Source organism: Lacerta agilis, chromosome 7 (genome assembly GCF_009819535.1).
Source record: "Lacerta agilis isolate rLacAgi1 chromosome 7, rLacAgi1.pri, whole genome shotgun sequence".
Taxonomy (NCBI): Eukaryota; Metazoa; Chordata; class Lepidosauria; order Squamata; family Lacertidae; genus Lacerta; species Lacerta agilis.
The window spans coordinates 25,540,422-25,556,228 of NC_046318.1; the positions used below are offsets into that span (position 1 = coordinate 25,540,422).

Here is a 15,807-nt window from a genome sequence, read left to right on the forward strand (position 1 = left end):
CAAAAGCCTGTTGTGAATTACATGGAAGTGGGTGAGGAGGGGAGGGGAACAATGGCTTTATCAAGTTTTCTCCGCAACAGCACCGAGCTTGTGAGGACATGCCTGGAATGTTAAAGGAAATGGCTTACCTTTCTTAATTACAGTTTGATCTGGGATGTTAATACCCGGGTCCTCTACGTGCTGCAACAAAAGGGATACACAAGGATGTGAATATTTAAACATACCAAAAGAAACATGTTACGAAGCTGCTTCTCTTTCTTTCTTTCTTTCTTTCTTTCTCTCTCTCTCTCTCTCTCTCTCTCTCTCTCTCTCTCTCTCTCTCTCTCTCTTCCTTTCTTTTTCTGATATTTCCGCCTTACGGTACTTGGATCCAAAACACACAAACCGATATAGTTATATATGCAGTGCAGAAATGTTTCATTTCGATGCATTATCGTGCTAGGATTTAACAAAAAAGGGAGGGGCAATATTTTAACCAAAGCCCCCAGCTCTAATCGGGATGGGGCATTTGGCTGGACTGTTGGAATCTTACAATTAATAGTTCAATCTTTTCACTACGTTTACTCGACAATAAAGCCGCATCGGTTTCAATACAACTTACTTCCAAAAACGCATGCACACGATTGCAGCCTGTGCAGGGGAAGGCTGAACATATTTACTCGCAAGTAACACCCGCTGGCTACAAATATGGGCGTCTATTTTTAGCCACGCAACGGAATCTTATGCATGTTTACTCGGAAGTAAGTTGCAATTGTGTCCCCAGGAAGTGTGCACAGGACTAGTGTCTTAGTCTTCCAGTATTTTTTTTAATGTGATTAAAAGTGATTTTGAGATTTCAGAATGGTATTTTTTTGTGCCCCCACTGAGCACAAGAGAACAGAGGAGGAAATACAATGGAAGCCAGGGAGAAGAAGCAGGAATAATCCGTTTGGGAAGGAGGCACAGAGGTGAGGAAAAGGCAACCCATTCCACATTTTTAGGGGGAAACGAACTGGAGGGGAGAGGAAGCCAGCTTTGTATTAGCTGAATAACCCAAGAACACGAAGCCTCGCTCGCGGCTCTATTGTCCACTAGCAGATTCGGCTGATGCCTTTTTAATTCTCCTACAGATGGATTTGCGCGCGTGTGTGTGTGCCCGCGTGCCCGCGAGGCGCGCCCTCGACTTCGAAACGTGATTAGAAAGTAAAATGAAAATCATCTTTTCTAATTCCCAACCTGACAGTCAATCTAATGTGTCTGTCTGTGTTTACAAATTAGCACTAGCGCTGCTGAGATATAGAACATTTTCGCGGCCGCGTTGCAAAAATTGCAGGCGACCGACCGCCGTTCAAAACACAGGAGCGCAGAGATACCCCCCAAACCCCCTTTCCCCCCTTCCTTCTCTGTCTCTGTCCAGCAATAATACCGAGCCTAACATTTTCCATTCTGCCTTGGATTTATGCTCCTGTTAATTGTGCCTGATCTCAATGATTCCGGGTGGATGGTACGAAGTTGCTTTATTACGGGTTTTTATTGTACTCAATGCTCTCATTTGTAACTTGCCTAAAGTGCTTCTGGATTTGAGCATAATTAAATTGAGAAATGTTCAGAAATGACTAACGCTGCAGTTTTCTTTGGGGGTCTTTTTTTTAAAACTATATAGGGAAATATGATCCCTTCAAGCAGGAGGCCCCAAACCCATAAAGTAAATGTAGTGGGGCGTAACGTTTTTATTTGTCTGATTCCTCTACCTATATGGAGTCCACGCAAGCCACCGACTGTTAGGTTTTAAAATCCCGCCGAGATATTTATGCTTAAATAATTCTAGCCCTCGACTTAGCATGTCTTCAGAACCGAGGAGTCGCTCCTAGGAAAGGTTAACAGCGGCAGCAACGGGGACACTGAAAATGACCCTTTTTCTATGACCCACATTTCTTGATAAAGGAATTCACAACCAACCCCACAAGAGAGATCTCTCTCTCTCTCTCTCTCACTCTCTCTCTCTCTCTCTCTCTCTCTCTCTCTCTCTCTCTCTGTGTGTGTGTGTGTGTTCAATTGCCAAAGCAGTTTCACGCCACTTTTGTCTGCTTAATGGAACCACAAGTCAAAGCAACGTGCTCCAGCTTAACTGGGTTGTGGATCCGGCTCAGTTTAAGGGCGGGCGTGAGGAGTGGGGATTTAAACTAACTGGCAACTGATTTTTCTGAAAACGTGCCAGTGATAAGTCATCTCTTGCCAGAGCAGGGAATAAAATGGGATGTATTTATCATTCAAATGCAATTTGAGCTTTGCAATACACTTTGAACAAAACGAAATTCCGAAAGAGGAATATATTTTAGCTCATGTTCCTTGCAGGAACCGAAACCCCAACTACTAGCTTCAAAATCATTTATATCTTGACATGTGTTGGGAAGTCCTATTGGTTTCAACTGTACTCCTTTCACTTGAAAGTAGATCCCGGCCATTTAAAAGGCGTTTCCATACAGACAAGTGTGTTTAAGAACCGCAGCCTGTCCCAAACGTGCTTTGCGTATTGTTCTGTTCTTTTCATCCCCAACAGTTCCCTAAATTCCCACACACGGGAATGCATGCGTTCGTTGCAAAACAACTGAAGGTAAGAAGCGGTTTCGTAGGGAGGGCGGGATGTCACGAAATCTCCTATTCAACACCAGCTCCAAGTATGTTTTACTAAACCGGGAAGGAATAAAAGGCTTCCAAAATGACCCCCAAATAGGTGAACCCATCGGAACATTATCCTTGCAACATGAAACTGTAAATCATTAAACTGTCAATGGATATATTGTTATAATATTTGATCCTGTAATTTGGGGTGGCGTTTTAGCAACAACAGCAAAAATCACATCCAGATACCAGGAGCTACTTCTACCAGCCGCCGCCCGCCCCCCCCCCCCCGCAAGTGCTTTTTGCCTGGTATAATGAGCCTTGCATAATATTACTGGCCTACTCAAATAACTATTTTCAGCCGGGGAGCCAGAAGGCAAGGGGACCTCTCACTGTGAGTTGCCCTTTGGAGCCAAGCACGTAAGGTGCTTCCCCGCGGACAATGGCCCTCTTCGCTTGCAAGGGGGCCGAGACCCGAACACCGGGCTTCATGAGAAAACTTCCCCAACGAGTAAGAGAGCCCAACTCCATAAAGTGGTCAGCAAATATTCAGGGTACTAAAAGATATTGGGCACAATATGACTACTTATCTGTTGTTAGCTACTAGTTCCTCCTCACCCCCCAACGAATAAACGACATTTATTTATTTATTTTTAAAAAAGAAAAACACCCAAAAATAATGCATTCTCTTTCTTCCATCCGCCTGGCTAACCACTTCAGACTGTGTCAATTATTCAGTCCGGAATAACGTGTTGTTGTTGTTGTTTTTAAATGGTTTGGTGTTGATTTGCAATTCATTTTGCAGGCTCCCTTTCTTCTCCCGACCGAGAAAAGCATGAACCCTTAGGCATGTTTAGGTCGACTGATTGTTTTTCCAAGACATCTAGGATGCTACCGAAGGCAAGGCCCGAGGATCACATTATTAATTCTAATACTATTTATTATTATTATTATTATTATTATTATTATTATTATTATTATTACACTGCCTTCCCTATAGTTCCCACTCGTTGTCATTAGGCATGGGGGGAAAACCCTCAAGGATGACTTGGGTTAGATTATTTCTCTGCTGGTGTGTCTCCCTCTCAACTCCCCATTAATGCAATGGTGGGGACAGATGCAAACAACTATTACTGTGTGCTGGGTATTACTACTAATATTATATTTTTTTTTTGCAGGGGAGACGCTGGCGCGATTAAGGCAGCCCGGTTGCAAATGGATGGAGAGACACCATCGCCTTGCTGCTTTTCTCTGCGGTCATTTGGCTGGGTGCGCCCAGCGCAAGTCCCATCCACCAGCCCGAGGGCGCGCAGGATGTGCGCATCGCAGGCCGGAGAAGGAAGCATTGCTGGTGTCAGCCGCCGCGAGGATACAGGCGTGGAGTTCTCCTTACCGGTACGTCTTCTAAAGAGTGAGGTATCGAATGAATGGGGATGTCTCCTAGTCCTGAGCTCAAGCCGTGAGGTCCGTGCAATAGATCTTCATGCCGCCGGTAATCCCTTCGCGGATCCAAGCCGGAGAGCTGGTGCGGAAGTCCTCGGTGCGTGTGCAAAAGCCCCGTTTCCTGGTTCTGTCTCTGTCCCGGCCAGCCTGGGTGTTGGGGTTGGGGCTGGGCGTGAAGAGGGTTCAAGCTATAGGGGTCGTTAACGTGGGAATAGGGGTCTTGGGACTGAGGGTAGATGGGCTGGTACGGCGGCGGGAAGTAGGGGGGCTGGAAGTCAGCGTTGGGGGTATGGGAGAGCGGTGGGGCGCTGGTGTAGGGCGACTGGCCCACGCTCCCCAACTGGGGTAGGCGGGCTGTCCCGTTGCTGGTGCCATCGTGACGGTCCTGGGGAACGAGGAAAAGAGGGGGAGAGAAAGAGAGAGGAGATCAAAATCAAGACGGTTTGAAGGCCTCGCACACACCCATTATACACCCAACACACACACACACAAAGGATGCGATGTGCAAACATTTGGTTCCAAGCACCTTCCAAAAGGAAAGGCGTTGAAATTCCTTACAACAAAAGGAAAATCATAAATATAAAAACCAACCAAATCCGTATGCTGACAGCAGATCCGAGGGCGGGGGAAATCTTAGAGGGGATTTGGTTTTTTTGTCGTTCGAAAATTCAGCCTATCTTTCTCCCCACCCCCACCCACCCAAAGCGTTCCCACACCATTTACGAAAAAGACTCTCATCTGCCTGGAACTTTTAAATGGGAACGACTGTAAATGGTGCAGAAGCGGACCTGTATCGTCGTCGCATTCCCAGGGCAACGTCACCCAAAAGAGCTGCTATTCCTTCAAAGCGCGCCCATAAATATGATCAAAATGTTGGTTTGAATAAGTCATTTGCATAAAGAAAAAAGATTGACGACTCATCAAAAATGTGCTGCTTTGTTAGTTGGAACTGTGATATAATATAAAATATCACACACACACACACACATATTATATATATTGCATATACACACATATTCTTCATAAAATAATGAAATGTCCAAAAATTAAGCCGAATAACTAGAAAACAAAAATAAAAATAAAGCGCGTGGGGAAAGAGGAACAAAAATGTAAATGGTTTTGCCGGCGTGCAATTGGGACTTGGAAGGTTATGAAATTATAGCCCACAGGTACGACTAAAGGAAATTAACAGCCACACAAATGGAAAGGGGGGGGGACGGGCGAGGGCTGCAGTTGGGAATTATAAGAAAGATGTCGTTAAATGCCTTCGACTTCAATCTCTCAAGGAGCGTGATGATCCCCGGGAAAAAGAGAGGAGCGGAAAAGATGTGAAATCCAGCAGGGAAAGCGGGAAGGGACAGAACAGGACAAAAACACCAACACAATAGACGGGCATGGAAGCGGAAACGAGGATTTCTGTAGTTAACTTGAAGCAGCCAACGCAATAATAAAGAAGTTGGGGGTGGGGGTTGTATTCTCGAAATAAAAAATAAAAAAGGAGGAAAGACACAGAGGACAGACAGAGGATGTGAAACACGCACACATATAAGCAAGACTGAGAAAAGGCACAAGCAAGACCAACCCAGCCCAACAGCCCACCAGCCCCCGATAGAGAATCTAAGAAAGCCACTCACCATCGCTGAGAAACTGTGAACTAACATCTGCGCGGATTCGGGGGTACCAAGTCAGGGCACAGGAGAAAAACAAAAAGGCAGAGAAAAGTCGGCTCTTTTTAGCTCTGGCTCTCTGGCTCTCTCGCGCTGCCTGCGTCTCTTCCTCTCTGCCTCTCCCGCACGCGAGCAGCGCGCTCTCCCTATCCCTCTCCTCTCAGACACTCACACACACGCACAAAAGGAGGAGAAGCCCAGGTCTAGACTGTGACTACACCAAGTGCCCAACGCCCAGGCTGGTCCGCGAGCAGCACTGGGGACGCGGCGCGACTCAAATCCATCAGAACTTGACCAAAACGCCCGGCGATGTGCAGCGGCGAAAAAAGGCGAGGGAGAGCCGGATCCGGCGGTGCTACTGCGGTGCAAAGTTGTGTGTGTGTGTGTGTGTGTGTGTGTGTGTGTGTGTTCCTTAATCCGTGTGTGGTGTGTTGCCCCCACACACCTCTCTCTCTCCCCCCTCCCTCTCCGACTGCTTCACGTGAGCTCCTAATAAGAGAGAGAGAGAGAAAGAGAAGGAGGGAGGGAGAGATCTGCGGCTCGCTTTCCTCGAGAGTCCTAATAGCAGATATTCATGACTGTTAATATTACACGAATACTTAATAAGGGAAGAATGGCTGGAAATCGAGCGTGAAGCGAGGAAGCAACTCAAGGCAGAGGCTGTTCTAAATGACGTCCATTGAATGAAGAATCACTGTATCTAATCAGAGGGGGGAGGGGAGCGAGAGAAAGGGGGGGAGGACGGAGAGAGAGAGGGAGAGGGAGAGACAAAAAGAGAGCGAGGGGAGGGAGAGAGAGAGAAAAAAAGAGAGAGAGAGAGCCATGCCGCCGCAGCCGCTGCGTCTGACGAATCACAGGAAAGGGGCAACATTTTAAAAGGTTGTAGGGCATGCAGAAGTGAAAGAGAGAGAGAGCCAGGCAGAAGCAAGAGAGTGGGAGCAAGCAAGCAGGCAGGCAGGCGAGGGGGGGGGGGGGGAGAGAAGAAAGACGAGTGAAGAGGAGAAAGATGGGGAGAGGGGTAAGTAGAGAGGGAGGGGAGCGAGCAGCGCGCGTGGGAAAGGGAAAGAAAGAAGCGGCAGGCCGGGGGAAAGGTCCCAGGTGGGTTCCGGGGCTTGGGGTGAACTTGGGGAGGGGGCAGCAGGGGTATCTCGGGTGGAGGGGAGAGAAAGAGACTGAGAGGGGAAGGCAGGAAGGCAGTGAACGCGGAAGAAGCGAGAGGGAAGAGACGGCCCGACGAGGAACGCAGCCAGGAGGCAGGGAAAGAGGAGACCTGGGCCCGGTGGGGCAATCGTGGAAGGAGCGAGGGAGGCCGGCTAAGGCCGTGGCAAGGTCATGAGGAAGAAGGGCGCACCTCGGGCGGCGGAGGCTGGGCGAAGGCCGCGCCGTCGAAAGGCAGCGCCAAGAGCTGCGCGTCTCCGGCTGCCCTCTTGCTCCTCGAGGAGCCGCTCTCGGAGGAGCCCGCCTCGGCGCCGCCGCCTCCTTTCAGCTGCCCCGGCTCTCCTGGGCCTGGCGGCTCGGCTACGGCGGCGTCCTGCTGCGTCACGTCCATGGCTCGAGGGCCCGAGGCGGCCGCGGCGGCGACTGCGGCAGCAGCAACAGGGCCTCGCCGGAGCCCCGGGCTGGAGGGGAAGGGCCCTCCCTGCTCCGCGCGTGGAATCTCCGCCGCCCTTTCGGAGCTCCGTTCTCCCAGAGGTTGTGGCGGCGCAGGGGACGGGAATCGGGGCGGCGGAGCTACTCTCGAGAACCCCGCGGAGCCTTTTTTTCCCCTTTGGGGCTGAGGATCGTGGAAAAGGGGTGGTGAAGACTGTCGGGGGGGGAGGGGAGGGAAAGAAAAAGGGAGGCGACTGGCGCTTGGCTGGCCCGGACAAGCTGGGGCTCCCAGGCTCGGCCCAACCCGTTCAACTGGCTGGGCAACTCGCAGCCAGTGAATCCTGGGAGGTGACAGGCATGCTTCACTTTTCCTGCTGCCGACTTATCATAACAACAGGCGCTCTGCCGCCGACCGAGCATGTCCCTGCAAAACTCCCAGAGAGCGCACCTCGCTGAGTGGAGAAGGATAAGGGGGGGGGGAAAGCGGGGAGAGAAGCATGCACCTTCAGCTAGTAAGCCTGTTACCTCCCGACTTTCTATTTCCATATAGAGAAAAGCAGGAGAACTGTAGCTTCACCGCCGAAACACCCTCTCTTATGATTGCTTATGTCTCCAAATTACCGCATGGGCGATTTGGGGCGCCATCCGAAGCCAAGCGCATTAAGCAAACGCCGAAGCAAGTCCAGTCCAGCTCAAGAGCACTACCGCGTTCCAGAAGCTGCCGCACACAGACAGACTTTAGAAATAAAATTGAAATCAAGCCCATCTCCTCCGAACTCTGGAGCACTCAATACCTTATATATGTTTACCTGAAGTGAATCCCACTAGGATCAAGGGAACTTACTTCTGCGTAAGTGGGCGGGTGTCACTGCAGCCATAAGCTGCAATTCTGCACCGACTGACCTGGGAGCAAACCCCATTTAACTCCCATGCATGTCTAGGATTGCGCGCGCACGTCTAGGATTGCGTTGCTAGTCCATTTCAAGAGCTGCTAGTCAGCTTCAAGCGTTTTGCCACCGCCCTAACCGTAGCGATACCTTCTCTTAACATAAGAAAATCGCGCCTAAGCACTCACAGCTCTCCAAACACACCACCCTCGCCTGCTCTGGAAGCCTCGCCGCTGGATTGGTTTGTTTATCAGGTCCATGTGAAGCCGCAAGAGCCAGGAAGCAGCACAAGCCATTTCCAAGCAGATCCACAACCACACGTGCACTTCGCTTCGACACTGAGAAGCGAACGGCTTTCGCCCTAAAGCGGCTTTTTTCGGAGGGGTGGGTGAAAAAGAGGGAGACAACCACACATCCTTCTCCGTTCTTTAGAGAAAGTGAGAATGAGATCTGCATGCCGCCTACGCTCAGTTTCTGACATTTGTAGACAGGCTCGCCTCTCCAAAGGAGCCATAAATCTCAGCACCAACCCACATTTGTTTTCTTAATTAATCTTCCAGGCTGGCGCTTGTCAGATTCTATTCTGTGCACAGAATTAAGGAAGTGTATGTGTATTTGCGTGTGTTTGTGTGCGCGCGCAGAGAGAAATACTGTGTTGTTCACCAAACCGTTGGATTGAGATAGAAAAGAAAGACTTGCAAAACAGAGTTTTGAAGCACCAAATCCCACCAGGGAAACACAAATTTTAAAGTATTCAACAACAGTACACAACAACCACTCTGAGATGCGTTTACTTGAAAAGCATCCTTGAGGTCACCCTAGCGGTTCAATCTATCCATCTATGCCTGTCTATGCACCTATCTCTCTGGCTTTCTAAAAATAATAATCAACATCAGACATCACATATATGCATCTCTCCGTCTCTTTCATCAATCTCCAACATCATCACTAATTACGTTTTATATACCTTTAATAAATATCAAGAGTCTTGTAAAGCGAAGGAACGAGTAAGCATCTTCTCTGCCACCGCGCGCAGAAGGCATCCCTGATCTGCTTCTGCCTCTCCACCACACTATCTGTGCGAGGAGCATCTCCCAATAGCCTTCAAGGAGGCTTTGCAGTTTGAAAGGCGTGCTCTTAAAAGCCCAGCAAGTCGTTAAAACCCTCACCAACTGGCTGAGGAGAGCGAGGAGAAGAGAAGCCAGCGAGATCTGAGGCGGAAGTGACAACGGTCCAAACCAGAGAAAAACGTCGCTCAGTGCGCCTCAGCATAACTTGTGGCTCAAAAAGACCTCTGTCGGGGGCAGTCCTCTTTAGGACATCTTGGGGCTCCTTCTGCTAATTCAGAAGGGTCGTCTCGCTCGTCCTCATTCATTCGTTTTACTCATCCATTCCATCTTTCCCCCCTCCTCTCCTCAATAACTGTTTCAGCACTGGTGCAGAAAGATCTTCCTGGGCTTCCTCCCCCCACCCCACCCGCTTTCTATCTCTTCTAGTCTCCTTGGGCCGAGGAGGTCGACTCCCCCACCCTGCCTAAGCACCCCCTTCCTTGCTCAACGCGTAGCCTCCTCCACCTGGCACCCAGGTATAAACCCACCACAGACGCCCTCTCTCCAGCTGCGAAGTCTGCTCAGTCGCCTAGCGCAGAAGTTGGTCTTCCAACGGCATCGCTAGCTGCTGCAAGGTGCTTCCCCAAAACAGCTGGGTTTTCTGTTTGTTTGTTTGTTTGTTAGGTGGAGCGGGAGCGGGGAAGGCTGGACCGATTGGGAGGGGAGATCCTCTCTGATGTGTGCCCCAGCCGCGGGAAAGCGCTTACCTCACATTCCTCATATTTGATATTATCCGTCAGTTTCCAAAGCATTTTCATGGATTGGCGTGGCGAGAGAACGAGAGAGACAGACAGATACAGACAGAGTCAGAAAGAGAAAGAGGGAGGGAGGGAGAGAGAGAGAAAGAGAGAGAGAATGAGAAAGAGAGAGAAGAGGCTCTTTTGCCCTGCCTGCCTGCCTTGCGCTCTCCTCTGGCATGCAGAGCGCGCCCGCTGGAGTGCTTGAGCAGGAGGAGGAGGAGGAGGAGGAGGAAGAGCAGCAGGAGGAGGAGATCTCCCGTGCCCGCTCGGAGATCTCCCTCTAATGGTCGAAACTTTTTCCTTTTTTCTTTCCAAGCGAGTCTTTTCACCAACAGCCTAATCGCCTCATTAGCATAGCAACAATAGGCCAATTGCTCCGCTGCGCAACAACCTGCGCGCGAATGGACTCAGGTAGCCAAGAAAACGCCCGCCACCGTCGCGTTTGGGCTGGGTTGGGCTAAGCTACTTTTAAACAGCAGGACTCTTGGCAGGCGAGAAGGAGGGAGGTGAGACAGAGGAGGGGAGGGGTTTGTTGTGATGGAGGGGCGTATGTGTTTTTTTAAAGTCACTATTCTTGCGATCTTCTACGTTGAGTCCATTTACTTTTTCGTTCTCACATCCTTCTGTTCTTACTTTTGCTATATAATTGCTCTCTGCTGCCTTTGCCTTTCTCTCCCCCCCCCCCCTTTGAATAACTTTTAAACTTTAAACTGGATGCAGTTTTACTTGCAAAGCTGTCATAAAGGAACATTCCCATGGGCGCGAACGGATCACAACGTTCAGCCCGATCCTATGCACGTTTACAAGTGTGCGGGGAGTGGCGCTAGTTTACTGCCGATTGTGATAAGGTTTTACCCGCGCAGCCCTGTCCTGTTCGTGTTCACCCAGAAGAAGTGAGTCCTATCCCACGGAGTTCGATAGGATTCCTTTTCATAGGGTTGCAGTTCTTTGACTTAAGGACGCTACCGCGTTTAGGAGTTCCCAGCAAAGCAGTCCACCCTTCCTTTTCCGATTTGGGCTTTGTTTCACCAAACTGAGGCCTATTGTTCCCCCCTACATCGTAAGGACCAGATTTGAACCAGCAGCTCCATTTAGGGGACGAAAACAACAACGCCCACTTCCTGGGGGTTTTAACATCTCTCCCCCGCCCCGCCCCGCCGCGGGGACAACCGAGAGTCTATTATGTATTTGTGTGGTTTTCTTTGCGTCTAAGGACAAGCGACACTTGGGCTGAAAGATAGATTCGTGTAAATAATCCTAGAAAAATAAGACTGCGCCAGTATTGTCCAAGCGTGGGATCCTGAGCGCAATTATTTCGGAATAAGTTCGGCAGAAATCAATGACAGCTGTGGCCAAGAAAGGCGGCGGTGCAGTTTGGGGAATGTAGACTCCGGAGTTAATGGACTTGGTGGATGGGGGGGGGGGGGTATCGTTGCTTCAAGATGTGCCCTGACGCATTTGGGGGCCCTTCAACTCGTTCTGCTGAGTGGAGTCCTGAATTCTTCTGCCCCCCCCCCCATCCTGCCCTGTGAGGGCACCACTGAAGTACAGTATTAGGTCAGAGGGCAGAGACAGTGTAGGAAGTTGGGGGGTGGGGAGTGGTCTCCCACTCTACCTGTTTGAACCCCATGCAAACCCTTCTCTCAGCCACATGAAGAAAGGCATAAACGCTTAGCCTGCAGGCTATTTTGCGCTGTGATCCTAAGCAGACCGCATTCAGAAGAGTACAGACAGGCAATAGGATTTACTTCCGGAAGACTGCAGTGTTTAGGGTCGGATGGAGGATGTGAGGGAGAATGAGTGGTGCCACCGGAATCAATGCCATCTGAGCTTAAACTGGGGGCTGCGAGATCCAGCTTCAGTTCCCTTTACTCTCACCCTTTTTTATGCCAAGGCTTCTGCCTGCTCTCTCTTTTCGGAACCTGAGGGCGAATGCCGGAACATGTGAAGTCATACTAGAAAGGAAAGTGCCTCATAAGCATGTGCAGAGCGTTTTTTCTCTCAACAGCACTCTGTCCCCGCAGCATTCAGGTTTAAACAGCAGGTTGCAGAGCACAGCATTCTGACTGGTTCGACCAGGGTCCCGGAATTGCTGTTTTGATCAGCACTGACACCAGGGACAGACAGGAAGGTGCATATGTGAACTTGCCCCTAAATATAGTGAGGACTGCAACCTTGAGCTCTAATGGGAATGGCTGCGCCCCCTTCCTCTCCAGCTCCCCGAGTGCACACCCGATTCCTTTCTTATATTTGCTTTGTATAGCTCAAACACCCTTTTTCATAATAGATCCCTTCGGACTGGTTTTTTTTTTTTTTGCCGTGGCTGGCACTGTTTTTGATTTTTAATCCAAATTCATCTCGGATCGCTCAGGTTGGGGTCCTCCTCTGTCTTTTACTAGAAACTGTGCTTCCTGAGACAAAGAAGCAACATCTTTCCTACTCTCCCAGCTTTGCAGGTCAGAATCAAAAGACACCAGGTGTCAAGGCAGGTGTGCCGCCGGCCCTTTTATGAGCGAATCGTCGCATTTGGCGGAATCAGATACCGGCACGCGTACATTCTCATTGGGGTCTGTACGTGTCTGGATGAAGCGGCCACCTAGAGCTGCAATTCGAGACCAGCCTCCTGAATAGAACCAACCTTCCGCGATGCGCTCCTATTGTTGAACCACAGCGAGATCTACAGGTCCAAGGAGGCAGAGGCATCCTTTGCACGGGAAACGCACTGCGATTCGCCTGTCTGGGAGACTCTGAAGTTCCCCCAAAAGGAGAACTCAAGCCAGTTAAACCGGATGAACTTGGATTAAGGTCCACTGGAGAATTCAGCATTTGACATCGACTCAGGTTTGTTCCGGCTTAAGCAGCTTGTTAGATCAGGATGGTAAGGGATTTTATTTTCTTTCTTTTTTGAGAGAGAGAGAGAAATATATACAAGTCAACGCCACGGCGCCAGAGATTCTGGACGATCCAAGAAACGGCGAGTTTCCCCAGAGATTCTGGACGGCCAGAAAACGGTGAGCCCCCTTTTTTCGGATTCTTCAGGGCCACCGCGCCTGGCTGGCTTCCTCGCCACCTCTGGGCTCTTCCTAAGAATAAAAGAGTCGGTGCACTGTCCGTTGGTGGTCCACTTCCAAGGGAGCTGTGAGGAGGTGGCGAGAGAGAGGCCACTCCGAGTAAGGCGCGGTCTCCCTTCCTCTCACCCCTCCGATACACAGGAGTCCAGGGTCCGTCTAAAACGCCCATTGCCTTGAAGCCAGGGTGCTCGGTGGCAGATCAATGTGTGTGCGCGCGCGGCCCTGCGCCTTCCAGCGGCGATTGCGCCACTGGGCTCCAAGGCTCTAACGGGAGTGGAAGATTCCCCCCCCCCAACACACACACACCACCACACACACACACAGAGAGAGAGAGAGAGAGGGAGAGAGAGAGAGAGAGAGAGAGAACAAACTCAATACTACTGCGGGTTTGCATGGATGCGGGGAGGGGGTGGATCCCTCTCTCTCTTTCTCCACTTCTCTCCTCCGCTGGCGGAGAGAGAGAGATCCGTCCAACCGGCCGCCCTGGCGGCACAGCCGTGTGGGAACTTCGTAAAGCTTTGGGTGCTCCCTCCCGCCGTAGACTTCGGCTGTTGCGAAACCCAACAGAGAGCTAGAGGCGTGCAGGCAGCTTTTGCAAGACTCGGGAAATTGCATTCCCGGACAGGGCTTCAAGCCCTCGCAGGAACCGAAGCTAGTGGTAGTAGTTCCCCAGGTGGCTGCGGAAAACCGACCTAAACGCACTCACACGCGCGTATCTATAAAGACCAGCGCGCGAAGGGCCTCAAGGCGCCGCGTCGCCTTCCCCTCCCTCTCCCTCGCTGCGCCTTCCTTCTGTTGCCTGCCTGATAGCGGCTGGATGAGTCCCAGTTGACTTCAGAGCCACAGGTCGAAAGCGAGGCGACTACTTGGGAGTAAGTGGAAAGAATGGCCGGCCCTGGGAATGTAAGGAAAACGCGGGGTCCTAATCAATCGCTTGGGGTCTTCTGTCCGCTTGAGCTGAAATCAGTGGCGCTTCCTTCCTTCGAATTAGTGGGGGAGGAGGTGCTGCAAAGCCCACACCTTTTGTGACAATCCCCATATTGTTTGTACTGTTTGTACAGAGCTACGGGGGAGGCATGATTAAGATGAAACTGGGACTAGTCCGGAATAGGATCTACCTGGATGGCTACCCACCTCGCGGGCGGGCGGGCGGGGGGGGAAAATCAGTCCGAGGGGGTTAGGCTCAGAGTACTATACATACAGTATTTGCGACCCGATCAATATCTGCATAGCTGTACTTAAGCCAATGCCATTCTGTTAAATAGGGACAAAATAGGAAAACAAAACAAAAGACCTAAACTTTTATCCAGCCTCATTTGGACACATTTTCCACGGAAGTGTGCTTAGGATCAGGTTTCTTATAGGTAAGTTATGCTCCATTCAAACAAATGTCAGGTGTGTGCCCCCACCCCACCCCAGTAAATGCCTTAGAGATTTGGGATTGCTCTCCATGACTCAGCCAAAGTTAAGCACTCTTAAGTCCCTGAAGATTTTCAGTTGGAGAGAGTTTAGCTTCGGAATAAAAGGAACGGAAGGCAAAAGCTGAATTTTAACTTCCTCGGGATAGTTTACCCGAATAGGAAAAGCCACCGGTTTCAATGGCCCACCGAATTCACTTTTTCCTGTTTGCGGGGCTGAAATCCGAAAAAAAAGGCGCGAGCCACAAGGAAGCGGCGCAAGTTCGGCCACAGGTTGAGCATGGAAGTTCGTCGCGGAGCGGGAGAGTTTCCCAACTCTGATCCCCATTACAAAAGAAGGCCCCTACCTTTCACCCAGTAAAAGCCTGCGAGGCCTAGTCTAGCGCGGAGCAGCGTTCGCCTTTGAAAGTGCTCAGAATTGGAGCACTTTAAAGAGTTAGAACTCCTGCAAAACTTAGGCTGGGTCTATTAAAACCTTTAGAAAAAGCATTTCACACAAGCCAGTTTTCGGCGACCAACATAAAGAGAACCAGTTTACAGGAGAACCCCACCACCGGTTTGCCAGATCAGTGGTGGTTTAACATCAACAGCGATCACGCGGCAAGTATCTTTCGAAATGTCGGTGGGGGCGATTGTCGTGGACGAGGAAGCCCGTGGCACCGTTTGTTGCTCAGTGGGCTCTCTTCCCCCACCTGTTGAGCAGCCATCAAAGGTCTCCTTTACGCAAACAATTTTACGCGCTGTGAATTGTCCTTATTAGGTGGCTTGCCATCCCCAAAATGCCTCGAGAGGAACCCCAAGTCGCTCTTCGTCTGTTGGGTCTGGATCCGAGCCTCCTAGTTTCCCCTGTCTTTAATCCCCAAACAAAACGAGGAAGAAAAGCAAAGGCGGGCGGGGGTGGAGAGAAGAGAAGAGAAATCGCGTTACCTGCCAGTCTCCCATTTTCGCAAGGAGTGACATTCTGGCTCCGGGCTGCCTATCACAAGGTCCCTGCCGGTCATGGAAGGAGTGATCTGCCCGCCTGCCTCTCCTGCGATCTCTTTAGGCAAAGCTTTCTTTTACCTGCCTGAGGAGCTCACCTGGTCATTAAAAAAAAAAAAAAGCAGGGTGCTGCCTGCCCGCGCCTGCGCACTGGCGCAGGAATGCATTTCGACCAGCTCCCTTCCAGAGCTCGCAACCTGTCTCCGCGGATGATGGATTTACAGCAAACAGCAGCTCTCTGGAGCGGAGTTTCTTGACTTCCCACCTCCGGGGAGCCGTCCTGATCTCCTCCAGGAGGGA

The 15,807-nt window shown here is 50.6% G+C and overlaps 1 protein-coding gene across 4 annotated transcripts in view; it reads right to left on the reverse strand.

Annotated features, from left to right (window-relative positions):
- The window catches only part of TFAP2A (transcription factor AP-2 alpha), a 29,661-nt gene extending 14,077 nt beyond the window's left edge, over positions 1-15,584 (reverse strand). Inside the window, exons 1-4 of one of the 4 annotated variants that reach the window (XM_033154544.1) lie at positions 10,005-10,302; positions 5,679-5,705; positions 3,995-4,429; positions 129-180 (exon numbers count right to left, since the gene is read on the reverse strand). In XM_033154544.1, coding sequence (XP_033010435.1) covers positions 129-180; positions 3,995-4,429; positions 5,679-5,705; positions 10,005-10,055 — 565 coding nt within the window. In that variant the 5' untranslated portion in view covers positions 10,056-10,302. Of the gene's footprint in view, positions 1-128; positions 181-3,994; positions 4,430-5,678; positions 5,706-7,062; positions 7,276-10,004; positions 10,303-15,453 lie in introns of those variants that run through there. The other 3 variants (XM_033154548.1, XM_033154547.1, XM_033154543.1) reach the window with 3 other exon arrangements.
- Positions 15,585-15,807: the final 223 nt, after the last annotated feature.